The sequence below is a fragment of the Podarcis bocagei genome (genome assembly GCF_964188305.1).
Source record: "Podarcis bocagei genome assembly, chromosome: 5".
NCBI classification, from domain to species: domain Eukaryota; kingdom Metazoa; phylum Chordata; class Lepidosauria; order Squamata; family Lacertidae; genus Podarcis; species Podarcis bocagei.
This window is the reverse complement of record NC_138129.1, coordinates 55,208,837-55,232,555: the sequence shown is the minus strand read 5'-3', so window position 1 is coordinate 55,232,555 and position 23,719 is coordinate 55,208,837. Positions and strand designations below refer to the sequence as shown.

The 23,719-nt window shown below is 41.8% G+C and overlaps 1 protein-coding gene across 5 annotated transcripts; it reads right to left on the bottom strand.

Moving 5' to 3' along the window:
* Positions 1-2,209: 2,209 nt before the first annotated feature.
* LOC308586506 (vitamin D3 hydroxylase-associated protein-like) lies at positions 2,210-23,715 on the bottom strand. 5 transcript variants are annotated; one of them, XM_081193172.1, is made up of 17 exons: positions 22,571-23,715; positions 20,010-20,276; positions 18,361-18,474; positions 17,158-17,301; positions 16,621-16,754; positions 14,930-15,136; positions 12,950-12,990; positions 12,295-12,419; positions 10,969-11,094; positions 9,229-9,326; positions 8,284-8,383; positions 7,173-7,216; positions 6,664-6,703; positions 5,295-5,403; positions 4,802-4,947; positions 2,713-2,878; positions 2,210-2,468 (listed from the first exon to the last, which is right to left on the bottom strand). In XM_081193172.1, exons 2-16 carry the CDS (start codon positions 20,217-20,219, stop codon positions 2,744-2,746), a joined length of 1,773 nt encoding a protein of 590 aa, XP_081049298.1. In that variant the 5' UTR covers positions 20,220-20,276; positions 22,571-23,715; the 3' UTR covers positions 2,210-2,468; positions 2,713-2,743. The 5 variants fall into 5 exon arrangements, 3 of the variants coding, with proteins under 3 accessions (XP_081049298.1, XP_081049297.1, XP_081049299.1); XM_081193171.1 differs by having other exon boundaries at positions 2,210-2,878; XR_014007917.1 differs by lacking the exons at positions 2,210-2,468; positions 5,295-5,403 and having other exon boundaries at positions 2,742-2,878.
* Between the last annotated feature and the right edge of the window lie 4 nt (positions 23,716-23,719).

Sequence of the window (23,719 nt, the reverse complement as noted above, 5' to 3'; positions counted from 1 at the left end):
GGTTCTCCTTTTCACTCATGCTTTATCTTGCCCAGCCCAAAGGGAAGTAGTCAAATTCTCCCTGGTTTAAAGGTTCAGAAGGGAGAGATAAGTAAGTATGTCTTGACTTGCAACATAATCAGCTCTTGCACCCGATCAGCCTTTTGGAATGTAAATGTATGCAAATCTTCAGCAATAAACCATCTCCGCCCCTATCTCTTGCTCTCTTTGGAAGGAGAAAGCAGGAGTAATCACAGTGCAGTGGTGCTGGGCAGAGCATTTCTGCTGATGAATGCAGCCAATAATAACATAGTTTTATGTATCATTAATTCTCTCTGCATTCAAAACAATAACTTTCTCTGAGTGCAGATAATGCAGTAATCACTCACAATTGCCAATAGAGTTATCGGCATTCAGCTGTGTAAAACAACGTCCAAAATGTGTTTCTTAGCCACTTAAACACACACACCCCAACTCTCACTCTTTAACATTCACATTAAATGCAAAGCTGCACAGAAGCCTAACTCAACGAATCAGCGGCTGATCTTCAAATGGGGGCGAGCAAGGCAGACCACTTCATGTGTTCTCACATAACCACAAAATGGAAGCTTAGGAGCTGTAAATCAGTCTATTCACTTGTTTATCACATTGTATATGACACCAAGAATGGGTCCCTAAAATGTTGACAAACACTGTAAGAAATCCCTACTGATTCTGATCTTTCTGGACAATTGTTCTCCCAGGCACATTCCCCAAACTGCCCATTGCTATTTTTAATCCTCACTTTTGTTCTGGCCAGCAAAATGTGCTGAGTGTCACTGTGCTCTCTCAATGGATAGTCCCTTTCACTTGTTACACATGTGAAGAGAAGTCTCTGTGACCAAGGTGCAATAGGTCCCCACGGTTATGTGGCTTCCTTTGACACCACTGCTCACATATTAGGCATGGACACCAGCAGAGGGAAAGCCAAGGAATGTAGGCTTCCCCTGGACCTGGGACCCAGATAAATCAAGTGTTCTATTCCTGGAAGGTCTACATGCATAGGCTTTCTCCCTGCAAGCATCCAAGTTTAATATGTGGATGGCAAGCAGTGAGGAAAGTTGTGTAATCTCAGGGGTGGAGCCAGTGGTATATAATATATGATGGCAGGAGAAGAAGTGGAGCGGAATGGTTCAGCAACTGCATTCTTAGTACAGTGTTACCTCGGGCTAAGTACTTAATTCATTCTGGAGGTCTGTTCTTAAAACTGTTTTTAACCTGAAGCACCACTTTAGCTAATGGGGCCTCCCGCTGCTGCCGCGCCACCGGAGCACGATTTCTGTTCTCATCCTGAAGCAAAGTTCTTAACCCAAGGTACTATTTCTGGGTTAGCGGAGTCTGTAACCTGAAGTGTATGTAACCTGAAGTGTATGTAACCCGAGGTACCACTGTAAACTACCATCTTATTGCTCAATAAATGCCCCCCCCCCCTTGCATAAGAAAATCCCTTCTCTGACTTTTGACAATTTTTCATTCAATCTATGCAGGCCAAACCTCCTTCAAGAAAATAAAGCTGTCATAGCTGCAAGCTAGATTGTTGTGTCATTTCATAGGAAGCTGGATAATTCACATCCTAGAGAGCAGGTGGCAGTTTGGCTCAAGCTCCGCTCTAAATACTTGGAAGGCATCTAAGAAGCACCTTAAAATCTTGAAGACTTGGGATTCCACTCGAACCTCTGCTGCAGCCTTAGGTGCAAGTTACAATCTTGTAGTGTTACTTTGCCATTTCTAAAATGGAAATAAAACTGATTCACCACACAGGATTGTTGTGAAGGCAACACACAAAGTTTATAGAGCATTTTATACACTTAGTACTCTAGTTCTATGTCATTGTTCCTTCTACTTGATGGGAATAAAAAAGAGGGGCACCTGTAGAAGAGGTCTCCTCACGTATGTTGAAAAATGTTGACTTTGAATTTTTAAAAAGAAAAGAGGGGAGGGTGGCAACAAGTCAATGAGAACTGAGCATGCTCAGTGGCCTGCATGTGCCATGAAATGTTGAGAGCAGTTCAGCAACAGTTGAAGAAGAGAGAGAGAGAGAGAAAGCCAGAAAAGGAAATGTGAAGGGAAGGAGGGAGGAACTAGCCTGTTCAAATCCCAGACAGTTTGTAGAATGACTGAACAACAATAGAAACCATGGTATTGATTTATAAATTATTAAAACACTGAATAAACAGTGTCCCAGCATTACTATTTTTCAAAAGTATATATTTATTGTTGCAATGAATAAAAAGTGAATTCATTAAAAAACATTCTTGTGTACTGACTTCATAACAGTTTTCTGTATTTTCTCAATTAATGGAGCCTAACATTACAACAATTAGCATGCGAGAGGGCACAAAAAATTGAGGTTTGAAAGGAGTCCTCATTCTCTGAAAGGTTGAGAACCCCTGCTGTAGACAGTACTGAGCTATATGGACTGATGATTTGACCCAGTATAAGGCGACTTCCTGTGTTCATTTGTAGAGAGAAGGTGATGGTAAAAAGAGATGGGAAATAATATTAGATACTGGATAAACTTATACCCTGTGAATGAATAGAATACAAAAGCAGTATGCAGCTAATCAAATCAGCCTACTACTGATCCCTCTTCAGTCAGTTGCAGAAGGTCAGGAAAAAATGTAATTCAAAGGATATGCTGGAACCAAATGTATGTTTTCTTGATAGTCAAGATTGCTTCCCTGAGACAACTACCTTCTTTAGAGGCTAATGATCTCTGTTAGGCTCAAATGGCTTTCTCCAGTCTCCTTTGGTGGGACAGCATCTCCACCTCTTTCATGAAACGAAGGCATAATTCATCCTGCCATGGTAATGCCACACACTGAACTGCCACAGGGAGCCCCACAGCACCTTTCACAGCCTGCAAGAGATGTTCAAAGAGCAGAGTTACTGGGAATGCTTAGGCTCTGGGTCTCAAACTTTCTAGAGTGATGCACCCTGATCCTGTGCCTGTTTCCTCTGAAGTAAATCCCACTGACTTCAGTAGGGCTTACTTCCAAGTAAGCATGCATAATAAGGCAGAAAACTTAGGGTCACAGACTTCACCCTCTGAAGACAAGCTGAGGTCAATCATCAAGCTTTGCCCATCTATCAAAGGGTAGACTCCTGATATCTATCTCTCTCTCTCTCTCTCTCTCTCTCTCTCTCTCTCTCTCTCTCTCTATCTATCTCTCTCTATCTCTCTGCTGCCTTGGGGGCTATTGGCCAAAAGACATTTTTTAAAAGCTGCTATTGTGTGCCTGCATGGACAGGGAACATCAGGACTGCTCTCTGACACTGAACTGTAGTCAATGTTCAGGGTAAGTTGGGCTGTTAGCCAAATAATTCACCAAATAATTTGCTGCTATCCCCTTTCTTTTGCTTGAAGATGGATTCAGACAACCATTTGTGCCCTGTTGGTCACTTAATATGTAATGAACAAGTTTTAAGGATTGCATTATTTGCCTTAAAATGTTGTAATTTGACCCCCTTGCTGTTACAAAATGAACACAGTCCTGAATGTTGCCGCTGTTGTCTGCAACTCTTGTCTCAAGTCTCCTGTCATAAACTCTTCCTTCCTTAAAGAAAGAGGACAGAAGCAGTCAGTTGGGATCAGAGAGATGTTGCTATGATTCTCTATTTCTCATGCACAGTATTTCACCTAAAGCTGAAACAATTTTGCATCAAAACATTATACAGTCGTACCTCGGCTCCTGAACACCTTGGGAGTCGAACATTCTGGCTCCCAATCAAAAACCAGAAGTGATTGTTCTGGTTTTTGAATGTTCTTTTGGAAGCTGAATGTCCACTGGGGCTTCCACAGCTTCCAGTTGGCTGCAGGAGCTTCCTGCAGCCAATCAGAAGCCATGCTTTGGAAGTCAAACATTTTGGAAGTCAAACAGACTTCCAGAACGGATTCTGTTCAACTTCCAAGGTACGACTGTATAATGAATGTCTTTTTGCAATTGTTCCTTCTCCAAATATCCTCTGGGTATATACATTTGCTGTTTGGCATCATCATCTGACACCCAGTGATTGTGCAGTAGTAATAAACACGTGGCAGTATTTCACAGGTGACATGCAGTACTAGACAGTATTTCAAAGCGACATGTAGCAGTCACCATTTAACAACCGAGGTCCAAACAACATTACCTTAAATGCATAGCCACACCAAATCCACATCTCCAGTAACTGTTTAGTTGCAGCATATGTGGGGCATTTCATCATCATGCTCAGTGTTTCTCCATTTCCATTCCACATCATTGGATGTTGCTTATGAGGGATATGAAGAAGCTGAACGTGATGATGGCATTGCATCATTCATGCCCTTATAGCAGTTAGTATTGGACAGTTTTGATAGATGATTTGCAATAGTATTTATTTAGTAAATTTATATGTTATATCATCTTAACTGATTTGTGCAATAGACAATTTCAGGTGTTGATGTCAAAGTTCAATTCTGAAATCAAATGCCACATTGTGGGATCATACAATTTGACATAAAAATCCAAATTTTGAAAGCCACTGAACTTGAAATGTTCAGCTCAGACATCGCTTAAATCCAAACCCCTGTGTTGCAATACAGAATAATCTCCTCAAATACAGCCGCAGCATGTGGCTAATGAATATAGTAAATGTGTTATTATTAGTAGTAGAATGTCATCCAAAATTTACAATTCATCAGCTTCAAAATAATATATATATATATATATATATATATATATATATATATATATATATATATATAATCAGTCCATAGCCAAGAAGTAGTCAATGTATTTGAACTGCTTAAATCCAGACAGACCTCTTTCAGTCTCTTATCCCAGGGGTCACCAAAGTGTCCTCGGTGCTGTGCCAGCTCCTCTTCATCAGCCTCTGTCACGGTAGTGACTGGCACAACTCCAGCAGGAAAGTTCAAAAGATTGTACAGCATGGTATACGAGATGGCAGCTGGGGAAAGAGAATACGCAGAAGAAGCAGTCTGATGGAATCCAAGAAGTAACAGCACATACACAGAGAGAAAACTATCCCCAGCCTACAGCCTGAAGTGGTGACAGGTTAGCCACATTAGTGAAAACGAGGCCCAGTTTACAGACCCATCCCAGAAAATCGGGAATAGCTGCACTGCCTCAGTATTGGCTTATAATGGAGAATGGCAAAAACAGATTCTGGGCCTTACTGCAAGTCCAGTCCTATTTCAGAACTGTCCTAATTCTTAACAGATACTCAATAATCTTCATAATTATTATTTTTTAAAGTGATAGAAATATAAATACTCTGTGAATAATGAGGCTTACCCAATAGTTTTGAGGGATATCTAAGATTAAAGGCAGGTCCCAGAACTGGACAGAGGACAACATCAAGCTTGCTTTTCTTCCACTGGTCAACAAACTTTTTACGATAAGCCTGAATGTGCAGTGCAAGAGCATGTTAGAGTTTAGGTGAGTAGTTAGAAAGAGTCTGGAAACTGCAGGGGTTGTTATCTGTTGAGAACAATACTGCCAGCATAATCCACCTTATTTCAAGTGACATTTCTCCAATGCATAGATATATCCATTAAGCTGCATACAATATCTCTATTGAAAGTGAATTAGTTTGGGTGCAGCTGTAAGAGGGAGGTGTCTGTAAGAGTCTCTCAGGTACCTTGGGCCTTGGTCATTTAAAATTTTACAGGTCATACTCCCTCCCCAACTCGCTGGGTTGCTAAAGTGCAAATTTAAACCCTGATTAGATGACAAAACTAGTATGTAGGGCTGTGAACTAGATTTGACTGAATTCTGAACATATTTGACCCAATTTGCATCCTGTCCAAATTGGGCTGAAGCAGATACAAAATACTACCAGTGTGATTGGCTTGTAACAAATTGATTTGTAGAGATGTGTATAGATAGATCTGTAGTAGTAGTAGTAATTTATTTATACCCCGCCCATCTGGCTGGGTTTCCTCAGCCACTCTGGGCAGCTTCCAACAAAATATTAAAATACAATTGTCTGTTAAACATTAAAAACATGTGGCTCAAAACAGTCTCTCAGAAAGCCAGAGTATCTCCAAAGTGTTGCAATTGTTAATTACAACAACATATAAGAAGAACACAGAGGTGCCACCTTCTCTGGAGGATTGAGAGGACCGGCTTGCCAGATGGCAAATGTGTGGGACCCCTTCCTCAACTCAGTGTCAGAAGACAAAGCCAGTGTCTGAAGTAGAGCTTTAGGGTTGGTTATGATGTGACCTAGGGGAAGAAAGGTTGCAGGCTGGAAAAGGCAGAAAGCTGAAGGCTGATTTCTGTTTGAATCCAAGGCTGCAGCTATGGGAGGCCCTTTGGGGTGTTAGTGCTGTGAACCCTCCATTGTAGGCTCAAGTTGTATATATGTGTAACTAAACCATATATCATAAAGACACCCCCGCCTCCACTGTGCCTCATTCCTAAAGGAAACACAAACCCTGGGTAAGCACACCTGGAGCCCCTGGAATCTTGAACTGCATTAAGATTGGGGCGGCATGCAATAATATATTCACAGAGATGTGGGCACTACTCTTAAAACTGGTTGCAACCCTTGGAGTGAAATTCATATAATACAGTTTCTGTATTAAAACTGATTTCTCAGCCCAGATTAAGCTTTGCTTTTTATTTCTCCTCCCCACCACCACCACACAAAAAATGTTACCATCACTTTGTCATTCAGCTCCCACAGGCAATTCACAGACCTGAAACATGCAAGACATAATAAACAGCTGATAATATTAAAATGACAGAAGACTGTCACTGCAAGATCATAAGTACCTAAGACAAGACAAGCTTGAGGCTGGCCAAGGCATCCTTATTGTACAGATTATCATTATCCCACATTCTAGAGCATCAAAGTTCTATTTAACATAATGAATGCCTTTTATTTTCAGACCTCACATCCAACTCCAAAGGGTTCCTGGTTTTCACAGTGTTATCTGGCAATGTTCATTCCTGGAGTACCACAAGCAAGTGCTGCTGAATCTGAAGTCATACTAGCTCAAGGTTGAACAATACTGATAAGACTTTTTGAGTTAACTACAGCAGCAGGAAATCTAGCTCAGAAGGAGGTTCAACCTCCCCGTCCCCCATCTCATGTAAGGCACCATCCCTTACATCTTGTGCAGGCCTCATTTATGTATGTTTGTCAGAATCTATTGCACCTCTTACCTTACTCCACACAGTGCATTGAGATGGCTGGCCAGTCTTGGAAACTAGAATGTAAACAAAACTGGATCCATTAGGACTAGTAGATTTCCCCCCTTCATATATATATATATATATTGGGGGGCACCCCAAAAGTAATATCTCTAATCTTGGAAACTGATGACATTATAAATCTTTCTTTCTGGATCAACTTTACTATATGCATATATACTAGCCATCTTGCTCATGGGCCATTGCAGTCCCGTCTACCAGCGCTACAGATTTCTATAGGCTATCTGGCTCCAACAGCAGGTCTACCACCTCCTAAACTAAGCATGATGGAGGACAGAACTAGCGGTATCTGGCCTGGGATGAACAAACCAGGTGTCCACCTGGACTTCCCTTCATTTCAAAACTGCAGTTGGAAAAGAGTCTTAACAGCCAGTTACTTGGTAGATCTGCTATTCTTATATCTGTCCCAGCTGCTAAATTCTTCATTCATCCTGTGTACTAGATTGACAAATCTGCTATCTTTCTTTACTTGTGCCTACCATCAGAACCTCTGTCCCTCTAGTTTTACAATATTTCCCACCCCTCAATATCACCATGTCCTGAACTTCAGTGATAAGAGTTGGCACGATGATTGTTCCAGATAATAATGGAAGAAATTATTTATTCATAATAATAATTTAATTATTAATACAAAATTTATTTACAAAAGTAAATAACCACCTAAAAGTGAATAACCTCCTGAACCAGGCCTTTGGCCCTCCAGATGTTGCTGAACCACAACTCCCATCATTCCTAGCTATTGACCATGGTTGCTAGGGGTGATGGGAATTGTAGGTCAGCAACAGCTGGTAGGCTAAAGTTTCCCCACTCCCAATCTAAGTAAAATGGTCGGGCCCTACAATTTCTCAGAATACATCAACTTTAAATAGCTTCTGTGATACCTCTAGTGGAAGAAATGCACATAAATGACACACCCATTGTAGCTCATTTCTCATTTTACACACAACATTTTATAATAAGAACATTGTTCAAAAATGTTGTTCTTAAACTTCTCTCTGGAGCAGCAGCAGCAGCACCACAAGATTAGTAATATAAATGAAACCTAAAGAGGTCCAAGACTCACCCAGGGCTTGACAAACTTGGCCAAAACTTTCCTCACCAATTTTGGGATTCTAAGATGAGCCACTTGGGGTTTTAAGCATGGGTCTACTATATCTCTTTCACTGGAAGGCAACAGAGGAAGAAGGTGAGATGGGGCAATCCAGAAAACATTGATTTCTCACAAAAATGTACTGCAGCATGATGATGATGATGAAAATATAATAATAATAATAATAATAATAATAATAATAATAATAATAATAATATATTTATACCCTGCCCACTCTGGACACCTCCCAACAGAATGTTAAAAACATGATAAAGCATCAAACATTAAAAACTTCCCTAAACAGGGCTGCCTTCAGATGTCTTCTAAAAGTCAGATAGCTGTTTGATTAACATACAAAATTTGCTTTCCTGGGATGTGGTGACTACAGCCATTCAGTTAGATGGCTTTAAAGGGGGGTTAAACAGATTCATGGAGGACTGGACTATCAAGTTGCTACTAGTCCAGATGGTTAAAGGCAACTTCCACATTCAGAGACAAAATACAACTTGCTGAGGAACAGTGGAAGTGGGATATCACCCTCATGTTCTTCATTTGGGCTACCCAGAGGCATTTGGCTGGTTCCTATGAAAACAGAATGCTGGGCTCAATGACCCTTTCATCTGATCTGACAGGATATTTCAAGGAAGTTCCCCATGCTAAGAATGCAGTATTAATTGGCAAGTCCCTTTCCACAGTACTGTTGAACAGTGAACTAATTTGACTCCTTCAGAGTTTGACTCTGAAGGTTGAGACGTACTATGTGGCAGGAAGTGACATCATTGGCTGCTCCACCCTCAGGCAGCAAAATGTCTTGAACCAGCCATGCTTTGAATACCTGGACAGCATTATTTGATTAGGGTTCTTGTCCTCCTCTTTGCTCTTCTCTTGTAGTGCCTTTTAAGAGTCACGGTTACTTACAACATAGCCAACAGCGTTGAACCTCCATCAGCAAAAAGGCCTTTGATGTAAAGTTCATCTATGGCATAGTCCACTGAAGGTGGGGTGAAGGGAACGAGCTGCAAGAAAAGGGTTGGTCACTGAGCAAGTATCAGGTGCCAATTCATTGACTCAAAGTCTTTCACAAGCACATCCCAACTTTCTGCTCCAGACAGAGGTCAAGATTAATTCTTTCCCCATCTGCTGTTTGTCTGCTCGGAATGCAGACACATGCACAGAACATCTTTCCTTCCCAAGACATACAAGATACAGGAGCCTATGAGCCAAATTTGTAGTGTACAGTCCACCTCCACCACCTTCCCCTGCCACTAAGGGGGCGGCATGATAGAGCAGTAGAAGACTATGCATGGTGTGAAGAAAGTGGTAGAGAAAAGTGTTTCTTCCTCTCTCCTAAATCTAGAACCCATGTGTGTCCAATGAAGCTGAATGTTGGAAGAGTCAGGACGGACAAATGAAAGTACTTATTCGCACAGGGCATATGTAAACTATGGAATTCTCTTCCACAGGAGGCAGCGTTGGCCACCATCTTGGATTAGACAACTTCATGGATAATAAGGCTATGAATGGCAACCAGCCATGAATTCTCCCTATGTTCTCCCTCCACTGTCGAGGCAGTGTGCTTCTGGATACTGGTTTCTGGGAGTTGCAAGTGGGGAGGCTGTTTTTGTGCTTGGATCCTGCATGTGAGCTTCCTATAAGCAACTGGTTCGCCCCGTGAGAACAGGATGATGACTTGGTTGGAGGACTGCACTGCAAGATTCAGAGAAGTGCAAATTTCAAGGATGGCTGTGTTTCAGTTCATGCATTGCTACAGAATTAGCTAAGTCCACCTATAAATAAATGCAAACTGAATTCATTCCTTAGGGTGACAATGCATTTACATTAAATGTCTTTTATTTCTTTTGGTCACTCTTTCTCAATTAGCTATCCAAGTATGTGTGTAGTTAGGACTGGTACTGTAGAGAGCCAGGAGGGAATTAATTACCTCTGAAACTGCTGTTTACCCCAAAATGGAAGGCACCGTGAAGCTGACAAAGACCTTTTTTAGAATTTTTCCAGAGTTCCAGCTTCCAATAAAACTGTATTCTGCAGGCTGAGCATTTTGTCCTCAGCACTGAACAACAGGGGCGTAGGAAAGGGGGGTGGGTCACCCCAGGTGCCATCATGGAGGGGGGTGATAAATTATCAAGGAACAATTACTGCCCTAATAAGGTGGTTCATTAAAAACTTTTTGGGGAAAATGCCTGCTCCAAAGGACTTATCTTACTACACTAGGGATTATATAGCTACATATGAAATTTCATGCATATCAGTTAATATCTTGACCCTCCTCCATGAAAATAGCTGTTTATTTGGCCGTTTTCCAAAACACAATCCATCCTGTAGATTTAAGTATCTGTCCATAGTCGCCAGTTCTTATCAGAGGCTCAGAATCCACATTCCTTTGTAAGAAAATATGAAATATTGTAAAACCATTTTTGCAGGCAAAAAAAAAATCAATGTGGGGGGGTGACAAGAAATTTTTCGCACTGGGTACCACCTGGCCTTCCTACGCCTCTGCTTAACAACAGCCCTTTGTAGACTGCTTCTGGAACTGGACTGAATGTACTGTGTAAGTAGAGCCAACCATCTTACAATTAACTTTCTTTGTACTTAGCTACACAGATAAATGCAAAGGGCAACAGTGCCAAAGCTACACACCGTGTGGCCAGCTTCTTGGAGAAGCTTCTTGGTTTCATGCACAGCGCGCCTCATACAGGGAGGGAGCAAAAAATAGCCATCAGTGTCATAATAGCCAATCCGAAGTGGCGTGAAACTAGAGTATACCTAGGAGAGAAGAGAGAGAACCTTCATCAATGGATGGATAGATTTGGAATCAATTTGTGGAAATCGGAATTGGTGGGAGGGGGGAATTGCTTTCGTACTGTGCATTGAACTAGATATCTCAAAGATCACAGAGCTGCTACCAAAACCAGCAGTCACATAAACAGTTAAACTAGAGCACTAGAGTAGAGTGTTGGTTTGGGATTGGGGAGGTTCAGAATAGTCATGACGCCATGAAGCTTATTGGGTTATCATGGGCTAATCACCATTTTTCAGCCCAGGGATGGGGAACCCTTTTCATCCTAATGTCACATTTCCTTCTGGGAAATCTTCTGAGGGCCACATACCAATGGTGTACAGAGCCAGAGTCAAAAGTGGGATGAGCAACTAATGTGAACAGCAATGTCCGTACACAGTAGAGTAGTTTCTACAAACACTCACACACCTCTCTCTATGCTTTATCCCAAGAAGCAGTAAGTATTCTCAGAGTTCAAGGACACAAAAACCAAACCCTTAATTGTTATCAGGAACTGAAATTTAAAGCAGAGCATATCCTTTAAATTGAAAGTTGTTATATAAAATTGCTTGGGTTTGCTTAACACTCATGGGCAAAGCTCCATTATTTGTTCAATGTATGAAATAGCAGGATAATAATGCTATATTACAGAGCTGTTTACCGTATTTTTTGCTCTATAAGACGCACCAGACCACAAGACGCACCTAGTTTTTGGAGGAGGAAAACAAGGAAAAATATATTCTGAATCTCAGAAGCCAGAACAGCAAGAGGGATCACTGCACAGTGAAAGCAGCGATTCCTCTTGCTGTTCTGGCTTCTGGGATAGCTGTGCAGCCTGCATTCGCTCCATAAGACGCACACACATTTTCCCTTACTTTTTAGGAGGGAAAAAGTGAGTCTTATAGAGCAAAAAATACGGTACTTTCAGTGTATGGAGAAGTTTTGGAGCAAAAGAGCAAAGTGGGGAATCAAGTTAATGCAGAATGAGTAAAATTAATAGTAGGGAAAGGGGGAGACAGTTCCTAAGGCAGCATAGGTTGCTACCAAGGCACTCTCTGCAATGACTCTGGCAATGGCTACCAAATTCAGGAGCAGTGTCTACAGCTACAGGAGCAATGTGGTTCTCTAAAATATCACCCGAAACATTCCCACACACTGAACAGTTCACAATGTAATCTTTTATGTACCTCTTCATTGAAAAACACAGGCGGAACGAAGGGGTCCAGCTGGAACATGTCATCACATAAGAGAGCCTTCATGCACAGAGCTAGACTTTCCACATCCCTTGCCATTGGGCCCACTGTTCCTGGAACTTCAATTGAAAAGAGAAGGTGAACATGGTTGCACATCATGCACAACCCATAGGATATGGGGTTGTCAGATATGGAATGATGACCATCTAACAGAACGACAGAAGTGCATTCTAATCCCTAACCTTTTTTTTTTTTTAAGTTTGCATTTTTTAAAGGCAAAGGGTGAATGAATGAGTGAACATACAACTGCACCAAATAAATGGATGAAGAACCCAACTGAAGTATGGTGGGGGGAGAAAGTGAGAGCAGGTTCCGCTTTTAACTTGCTAGTCAAAAACAATATAAGTTTCAAGCTGGAATGATACCTGGGCCAGACATTGTTTAAATTTTACCCAATATTCATCACTTTGGGGGGATCATATCTTCACCCCACCAATGTGGTTAAAATGTGTCTTTCAACTACACATTCAACTACCACACCCATCCAATAATCCTCCTTCCACAGCACATACATGCACTTTTTGCATTCAATCAAAAGTGATCCTTCAGACCTTTCTGAATTTGGATAGAAAAGGAAGAGGTCCTTTACCTGTGAGTATTCCATCAATGGGGCCCCTTACTCCTAAATTGCTGTAGAACAGAGAAATGGCAGAACATGCAGTTGGTAAAAAAGTAAATCTGATACATGGACAATTCTGCTGCCACCAGAACTACTGCCAGCATCTTGGAGGATGGCCACCCAAACAACACATTATGTTCAATGCATGCTCAGACTGGCTACTTTTGTTGAAAGAAAAGCATTTGTGGAGCCCTAAGCCGTATCAAGGCCCTGCCTTGGTTTCCTGTCGAAAATTGCCCCCAGCTATTTGCCCCAAAGGTGCTATTTACCAGACATGAAAGCAATGCCATAAACCAACTCTCCCCATGCTGGTGCCTTCCAGATGTTTTGGACTATAAATAACTCTCATGACCTAATGAAACCATCCGAGGTTTTATTCTGTGGTTAGTTGTGACAAGAAAGATACAAGAATAATAATGAAACAGAACCTAACCTCTTCAATGGGGGGAAAAATGAAATCAGTTCACTATCACTGAATCAGATAGATTTCCCCAATTATTAATTGAATTTATATCCTGCCCTTCCTTCTGAAAGAAAGGATATACACAATAATTTATCAGAAGAAGTTTTCTTAGCAGCAAATTTATGCAAATAATGGAAAATTGTCTTTATGTAGGCTGCTGAGTCAATTAGTTCACACTCAGAAAGGCGAAATCAATGTCCATTTGCCAAGCTTCCCCAGCTGCATAAATGGGGTGCTGCCCTGGGTGTGTGTTTAGTTTTTAAATATATCTGCTGGGTTGTTGTTGTTGTTGTTGTTGCACTTTTAACTGGCTTTAAGCTTTTTTAAATTGTGCATCACCTTGAGATGCTTGTGTGTAAGGTGATTAATAATAATGAACAACAACAACAATTATACTATAAGCTGAACTATGCACAGTAAATATTTTTAAAAGGGAAAGGATTTATGGGATTTGAGAGAGGCTGGCATGTCTGATGAGTATTGCAATCAGCATAATATTCACATGCATTTGCTATGCTAAAACCACACCAGATGGAAATGGGAGTAATTTTATGGCTTTAAACCATGCTTAACCAGGATTCCTGGCTTAGCATGGCATCCGAATCAGGGATAATTATGTGTTTTGCTTACACAAACCACAACAGGTAAGCCAAAACACACCTTAGCTTAACATCAAAGTTTGTTTGGAAGGAAAAATCCTATAACCCCCAGTTTGGACATAACACACCTTATTAAGTCAGATATTATGTTGCAAACTGTCTAAAGATTTTGTGAATACGTATAGCCATGTATACTGTTAGTCCTGCTATTGATGTAATCAATATAATTTGTGGGAATGGGAGAAGGATGAGTGACTTTTTGGAAAGATGGTTCTGCAAGGTTACCAGAATCAGGAAAAGCAAGTTCCAATGTCTAATAGTGATAAAGAAGAGATTGTTTAACATTAGATTAAAGAAAATCCACATTCCTTGGGAGATAAGGCTGACCCTCAGAGCACCAGGATGAGAACAGAGATTATGATCTTTGAGTTCTGTAGCCAGAAAAGGCTTTGCATTTAGATGGGGGTCTGAAAGATGCAAGGATCTTGCAATCTCAAAAACTTTCCATGTCAATCTTACAACACAGATCATATCTACAATTAAGACTGCACCACATAATCAAAAGACTGAGTTGATGGTATAAGAGTTGTGGCGTCAGAACAATCTTCGAGTGAAGATTACCTCAACTGCCCAAGAAAGGTTCACCATGGTCCAGTTCCACCAACTCTTGAACCATCTTCAAGTTCACAGTAAATATTAACTATGGTTTACCACAATTTCTAAACTGTGCCATCAAGCAGATCACTTCCCTAAGAAGTTCGAGAGCTACTCAGGAAGTCATTCATCATCTTTCCCAACGAAGTCTCCAATATTTATATTATGAGAGAGAATTTTCATGCTTTGTAGCAACGAATGCCATTCATTTGCTACGATATTATCAGCACATACCTCAGCCTGCCTGCTGTTGGCTTCAGCCCACAAAGACCACAGAAGCTAGAGGGTAGACGGATACTTCCACCCAAATCTGATCCAAATCCCAGAATGGACCCTCCTGCAGCTATTAGGGCACCTTCCCCTCCAGATGATCCACCAGGGCCTCTCTTATGATCACGAGGATTCACTGTCTGGCCAAAAGTAGAGTTGCTGCAGTCATAGCTACAAGACGGTAGAAATACAGCAGTTACCCATTTGTTTGTTAGAAGGCAATCATGGCACTTGCTAAAAATAAATGCCTGTTGAACTCACAATGGAACTGCAGATAAGTAGCATACAAAATACTAACACCCTGTATTGGACATGTGCCATCAACCAGACTATAATGGGCTGAAAACAGAGGACAGGTACAAGCAGCCATATCTTGGCAACAAGTTTAGGCAGGCCAGGCCCACTGATGAGGCAGGGTGAGGCACTCACCTTGAGCCGCAGAAGCCTCAAACGGCGAAATAGGATATACCACCCTTGAGTTTAGGCAATTTTTTTAATGCCCAAGCAACAGAACTGTGGTACTGACCATATTCGAAAGAGCAAAAATACTCATAATACTAATTTAGCCTGGAATTTCCAAGAATGCATTCCATTGTAGAGCTACAATTCAAAATAGGCTATCAGGTCTGTTACCCAGGTGCTAGAAAGGTTGACAGATCCAAATAACGGCAGACTTCTGTATTTGCAAAGATAGTGGAATGGCCATTATAGGTTGTATTCAACTAACTTTTACTGAGAAGAGGAGACACATGGAAATTAAGGAACCTAAATTAGTCATGGTCATTACGTAATCTCAATGGGTCTACCCTGAGTAAAAGTTAATTAAATGCAACCCGTGTGTCTTTTTCCCCTAGAAGCCTCAGTGCAACCTGATACCTGACTAGCACTCAATGCAGTTTCATCTGAATATGTCTGTTGCTCTGCTGCATCTTAAGATCCTTCAACGCACATCCCTCTCACCTATGCTAGATACAGAGCCAAAGGCTTGTCCCTGCTTTACATCATCATCATCATCCTCCTCCTCATTATTAATTAATATATTTAATTTTATACCACCCTATACCTGAAGGTCTCAGGGCTGTTCACATAAAATAACAAATACATAAAATCAAAACAAAAACAACAACCCAATTTTTAAAAAAAACCAAGCATTGTTACTATCTACACTCTTTGCGTCAAAGATGACTGCAAACTCCTGGAGGAACAAAATAAACACAGCTTTGCCATCTGGAAAGATGGTCACGTTACACTTGGTGGCCAAAACCAAATCATTGGCATTGTCCAACACTTCCTCCAGCTTGCTAATCCTCTCCTTCTCCTTTAAGCAGCTACCATTTCCAGAAGTCTTCCAGCTGCTCACCACCCAGAGCAGGCAGCACTTTGGGACTTTCTAGGGAACAATGGGAGTTAATGATGTTCCATCACCCTTGGAGGGAATTGAACGGCCAACCTGGGTGCCCACAGTGTTCTCATGATACATTTCTACCTATCTCATACCCATCACTGGTGATGAATAATGTGCCTCAGGATCTGACATTTTGAGTCAGTGCAAAACTTTTACATGTATGATTTCATTTTGTTAAAAAGTCAGTGTGAATTGATTCAGTACACAAGGTTGACTTACACCAGTACACAAAAAAGCATATGCAACTTACTTCAATAAGGATTGTGGGACATTGGTGATTACAAATGGATTTGCTCCCTGTCTTTTTAACACCTCGACCAGCACACTGTCCTCTTCTGCCAAGGCACCAAGTGACTGGACAAGGCCACATGTTGATAAATGACCCTAGAAGCAAAGGAGCTAGTTAAATGCCTGGGTGGTTGTGGCTGTTTTTCAAACTATTAGAGAAACAGTTCTAAAACAAAACTCTGAACTAGCTCTGTATTTTGATAACTATCCAACACCATACCCTGCTTACGGGCATTTTCTGCTAGGTATTCTAACAAAGAATTCTGTGAAACTTGAAAGCATTCTTAATAATAGCACACTTTGCACTGCCATCTCAGTATACACTGCAATATCAAATAGCTGGACGGTCAACAGTTTTTTGTTGTGCTCTGTTTTGAATTTCTAACCATAATCTTACAAAGCTTTCTTATATGAATCCCAGCTTTGCTGCCCTAGGCGTTTAGTAGTCCATCTGCAACCAACTCTAGATAACCATTGTGACTCAGAGAAATGGAATCACCTTATATGCAATGTGGTCCTTGATACTGACAGGCACACCATACAGCAAGCCCCTTTCCTTCTGTTTCTTCAGCTCCTGGAGATGTTGCTCACATTCTGGAATAAAATGGCGCAAGCAGTTCACCTCCTGGTGAACTGCTAAAGCCTTTTCAGTGAAAAGCAAGGGAAACAAGGTGGAGAATGAATTAGTAATAGATATGTGTCCCTTTGATACAGTGTTTTGCATTCTTCAGATATCTAAATCCAAATGAACTTCTCTGCTACGTCAACCCTAAGCAGAACTAGGAGTGCAGGGGAAGCCAGACATTCCAACCAAGATACCTTTGGTGGGGCTGGGGACATAGTGTGTCTGTGGCCACACAAAATCTTACTAGCCTGGAAGAAGCAATACTTAGATTCTTACAAATGAGCTACTGCATACTCTGATTCTACAAGAACGCATCCAACAACAGATTACTACACGGTTAATATTAAAATACTGAATCCTACACAGGACCAGCTCTACCATTAGGCAGAGTGAGGCAGCAGCCTTGGGCAGCAGATGCCAGAAGGTGGGGAGTGGCACCAAGGATTCAAAACAGAGGTGGGTATGTCATGTGGCCTGCCTCATTCACTCTAAGCTACCTTGCAGCCTTTAGGAATAGTGGAGAAAGCTGTCCCGTGAGTGGTGTAACTAAGGTTCAGTTGCCAGTCCAGTTAGCTTCTGTATTTGAAATTTGAGAGGGAAGAGGAAAGTGCCATTCTTTCCTCAACCTCAGGCACCAAACTGTCTTGGACTGGCCCTGATCATACCGTTGTTGCTCCCACAACCCACAACTTACTGAAGAGTAATGGATCTTAACTGTGGGAAATCCAGAGAGGGAGAGAGTAAGTGATCATGATCTGGCAAAACTATGCTTTAGACCTGAAAGTGTAGACTGAGACACCCAAGACCTAAACAAGTATTCCTAATTGTAAGAGGTGGTGTTGGGAATTTCAACTAAATTAGGAAAAACAAGTTTGTGCAAATTTGCTGAAATAATCCTGATTGCATAGTGCAGGGTTATGTCCAAATATTTTGGCTACTGTGAATATGGGCATTTTTGTCCTAGAGGGACCTATTAAATAAACTTTGTATTGATTTATCTGAAAATATTTCTATGCTGCCAAATACATTTTTAAAAGTATCAAGATGGTGAAGAACACAACATATCATTCTTCTCACCTTTTCCATGTAAGTGTAAAGGACGCTTTCTGGAGACAAGGACCCTTCCTTCAGCTTCTCCACTAGCTCTGCCAGAGGCAGTGAAAGGACATGAGCAGCTTGTACCCCAGGATTCTGTGGAGACAGCATACCGCATGGCAATTCTCGTGGACTATGTGAAGAGGGGATGGGGAGCTGAGCCCTAGGACCTCTCTATCCAGACCTCAGAACTCACCTCCTCCTTAGGCCACACCCCTCTCCCAAGGCCACACCCCTCACTGGCACTGAGCAGCAGTCTCCTCAAGTGCTCTTGCATGGCACTCATCTGTACTTGAACTTTGACAATGACTTCTGCATGCATGCCTGGATAAAGACTGGAGAGATGTTGGGGGAGTGGGGTATACACACTTTTGATGTTTTGCATAGCTGGAGTGCAACCTACTGTAAAAAAGGCAGGAATCATATCCCTTGCTTTGTCTGCTCCCCAACTGCTTCTCCCAGCCTATCTTGGGCATGTTGTCTCTGGAAGGTTGCCCTCTAGGGCAGTGTTTCTCTATCTTTTTCTGACCATGGCCCCCTTCCAACCTTATTTCTTTCCTCCCCTGTCCTACTAGTAGAAAGGTAGATATTTTGTTTGTAAACAGAACATGTTTTATTTATAATTTTTATAATTGTATAACATATAATTTCACCTGTGGCCCCCTTGGAATATCCTGGGGGGCAGTGCCAGATTTACGTATAAGCTAAACAAGCTATAGCTTAGGGCCCCACTCTCTTGGAGGGTCCCCCCAAAAAATTTAAGGGAAAAAACCAGATGTACATTTCCAAAATATAAGATTAAAAACAAATAAAATACAACCTACATACAGCAACAGTGTTTTATGTTGTGTAGGCTCCTATGATGTAAGTAATGGGCCCCGCCTGCTCGCCAAAATATCACTGGTTTGCTCATTTCTATATATAGGGTGCCTACGTTCTGCATGGACTGGTTGCATGGCAACATGTGCAAATGGCTTTAGATACCTATTAGGTCCATAAATTACAATACAGTGGTACCTCGGGTTAAGTACTTAATTCATTCCAGAGGTCCGTACTTAACCTGAAACTGTTCTTAACCTGAAGCACCACTTTAGCTAATGGGGCCTCCTGCTGCTGCCGCGCCGCCGGAGCACGATTTCTGTTCTCATCCTGAAGCAAAGTTTTTACCCTGAAGCACTATTTCTGGGTTAGCAGAGTCTGTAACCTGAAGCGTATGTAACCCAAGGTACCACTGTATAGTATATATTCAACACAAAAAACACTGACAATTTGTTGTTGACAAAGGACAGCTGGACCAGTAGCTATGGGCCTCATCAAACTTAAATCTGGCCCTGCTGGGGGGTCCCAAGGGCCATATCCCTGCCCCCCCAGTTGAGAAACACTGCTCTAGGGAATGAAGTCTTTGGGCTAATAAGAGTTGCCCACTCCTTCTGTAAAGTTTTGTTAATGTCAAACATTTACCAGGCTTTCTATTTTAGTTGTTCCCAGATGACAACAATCAAAATCTGATCATACTAAAAATGTGATTGTTCACTGAAATTCTTTTCTTTGTCAAACAATTATTCCAACCTATGTCACTATAACAGAAGTCTACGGTGGGAATATCACACACATATCCAAGAGATGTATACCTGCTGTTTAAACTCCTGAACAACTTTTTCCATTTGACCCAAGCCATGGTCTCTCTTCCTTCTTGCCTCTTGTATTTGTTTTTTGATCCTATTCTGGCCCATCCATTTGAATGCCAAGAAAGCTGCAGCTGTGCTGCTGGTCAGAGCAAGGACAATGTGAAGGTCAATCTTAACCTGAGGCCATGACTGCTTCAACCATTCGTGGATCATAGTGGAAACACTCTGCAACTTTCTAGAGTCAGATCAGCAGACAGTATTTGTGGGGTTCTGAAAAGACAGCACAAAAATAACGTGAAGGCCAAATAATTCCATCAAGCTACTCTATATGCACTGTTCTCCACTAGCTGCAGTTAATTTCATATGTCCCCAAATGCACAGGAACACATTTACAGCCTTCACCTCAAGCGAATGCTGACAATGAACTTGGAGAGCAGGACTGGCCCAAGACATTTTTCTCCCTGAGGCAAAGGACAATATGACACCCCACCCCCCACAATTCCATGTACAGAAGCCAACTGCACCAGCAGTCAAACCCTATAGTTCTTTCAGTAGAACATGAGACTTTCAACCCCAGGTTCGTAAGTTCAAGCCCTATGTCGGGCAATTCTATGATTCAAAACCGATGATGGCACAGTGGTGGACTTTGGGTTTTGAAATTTCAGTGACACCCTGTGTGATGCCAAAATTCGGCACACACACCTGTCCTGCCTCTCGCCTTCTGTTCTAAGTCACTGCTGAAGCACCCCTGTGGCGCACTCTCGGCTCGTCTGTCAGTATGGGTGAAACAGTCATCCTCCCCTAAACCATAGCTGTCAACCTTCCCCCTTTTTTGTGGGAAATGCCCTTATTCCAGCGCCGTTTCCCGCTGCTTCCTGCTGCTATCCCAGATTGTTAGATATCCCGTAGACCAGTGTTCCCCAACCTTGGGCCTCCAGCTGTTTTTGGACTACAATTCCCATCATCCTTGACCACTGGTCTTGCTAGCGAGGGATGATGGGAGTTGTAGTCCAAAAACAGCTGGAAGCCCAAGGTTGGGGAACACTGCCATAGACGGTCCCCAGGACAGGTGAGGCTGCTGATCCCTTATTTTCGAGGCTGCTGATCCCTTATTTTCAAATCTGAAAGTTGATAGCTATGCCCTAAACCTGCCTCTGGATGGAGCTGAATCCTCCTTTGCACCTGAGACAGCAAGCAATATTAGATGTCTCAGGACAAGCCATGTGGCAACAGAAGGAAATGGCTGGGGAATTCAAGAATGGCTGCAGGCTGCCGCTGCCCTGCTAGCCTCTGCTGCTGATGGACACCTCACTTTGCCTAATGCCCTACTTGGAAGTATGAACTTCAGGTGTGATTCTATGTGGCTGAATGCAACAATAAGCATGTTTCTTCCTTCTTCCCACCTCTCTCTCCCTCTTGGCTCAAACACACACATTATAAGCATATTTCATGCTATTTAGGTGAAATGTAATGAATTTTTAAAAAGCATTTTCAAAATAAGCAATTTTAAAAATAAAAGGAAATGCCTCATTTGGGTTGGAGTTCCACATAGTGATAGGGGGGGAACATGTTTTTCTACATTTTAAGTAGATAGATAAGGATGGAGACAGTTTAACTCTCCCCTGGAGGCCCTCTGGAAAGATTCTCAGATAGCCGTTTCAGAAAATCATCCCTCCTTTCAGTGGAACAAGCTAAGGACTCTGAATACAGAGTGCTTGGCACGGTCCTACAATTTCACTGCCCTGTACCTACCAATTGTGAAGTGGACACAACTAAGGCAGGCTCACCAAATACTTACAGAATTAGGTGCTTTCTCCTCAGTTAAATATTATGGAGTTAATTATTACATCTGCCAATTTAATAAAAGCAGGATTTTAATTCATTTAAAAAATAAATAGATCTAGCTTTCCTGCTTGGATAGTGCAAAGTTGAGGACCTTGTGGCCCTCCCAATGTTGCTGGGCTGCAACGCCCACCATACCATTCTGAGGCTGATGGGAGCTGGAGTCCAATAACATGTGGAAGACTGCAGGGCCCCTATCCTGGAATAGTGAAGTCATCCAGTTTCTACCTCCTGCCTAGCTCTGGACATATATGGGCAGAGTTGGACATACATACATACATACATACATACATACATACATACATACATACATTGTCAGCATCCTATGCACACACAGAGAGAAAGATCCCAGCATGTGCACATTGAAAGAAACAGCACAACAACCTTGGTGAAGCATCTGCTATGCATGCAGTAGATTCAACGTTAAATCTTTAGCATTTCCATATTGGTTCTAAAATCCCAGAGAGTCACTGCCAATCAATATACTGGCCCAATGATCTGACTCAGTATAAGGGAGTTTCCTATGGACTCCTGGAGACACTGCACTACCTTCCTTCTTCCCCTGACTCTACCCTCCATTTCCCTTGTATAAATGTGTATCAAGTAGATGCACTTTCCAGACTCTTGCCCAAATGCACAACCACATAAGTCAAATCCTTAAATTTCACTTTGTCTGTCTCACGCTCTCTAATTTTCTTCCCTTACAAAAAAACCACACTTACCTTCTCCTCTAATCTCCTTCTCTTTCCTTGAAGCTAAGGAATTGCCCAAGCTGTTCAGCATTCGGAGTGGGTGGCTCCAGGGAATGCAGCCAATGGGGGAGGGGTTCAGCAAGTGATCTTTTTCCTTCTCCAGGAAGCACTACATGTGTGTTTGTTTCAATCAACTCTTATAGTGGAAATCCAGTAATTTGATTCATGAGGAATTACAGTGCAAGGTTCTTGTTGTTTGACACAGGCTCAGAATAGTTCTGGGGCTACTCACATAGTACAGACTTCCAGCCTACAGGATCACCATTTCTAACAACAACATAAGGTAGGAGGAATTCAACGGCTGAAGCTTTCCCAGTTCAGAGATGCAGTAACAGGGAAACAACCATATGCTGCATTTCTGCCTGTTGACGGGGGGACAGGGGGGACGGGACCAAGCCTTAATAGCCTACCATTCGCCAAAGCAGGAATTAGCCCTTGCAGTGTATGTCAGGAGTGGGTTTTTTTAAAGGAACTCAGATTTGATCTGTTATATATTAAGAATCCATTTGCCATTGGGTCAGCAAATATGCTCCAGTGAGCTGTGACAGAAGTGGGATGGGAAGGTATCCAAGAGGGTGGTAGCAAATTGGAGAGGTATAGTCTGAAATTTTATGCTGTACTTGTATTTGTTTGGTCATTCATTGTTACGGTAAGATGGGAGCGCTCAGGCTGCTTGTTATTGTCAAAGAAAAAAAATCATTTTTTTGCTTCTTTATTTTGAAATGTTCTACCGTGCCTTCATTCAGCCATGGATTCCACAATGGTATACATTTTTCAAAAATTGAAATATTAATGCAAGAATAAAGACAAACAATAAAAAGCAACGTATAATAAAATCTAAGTACCGGTAATTAAAGTGTGGTATTGATGGTACAGACATGGAAGACCCAGGTTAAAATTCTGCTAAAAGAAAACCCCACCACTGGACAAGATGTTAACTTGCTCATAACATGTTTAAACATAAGAGTTGTGTTGCAACTTTGTGGATTGAGAAACACTGCCAAAATTATTGATTTATATTTTCTGTAGGGAATTTCCTGTAGGGATGAAGAGGCAAATTCTGCAGAAGACCAAGAAGTACAGGATGAGCCCTTTAAAAGTGGCCCCATGGATACAGAG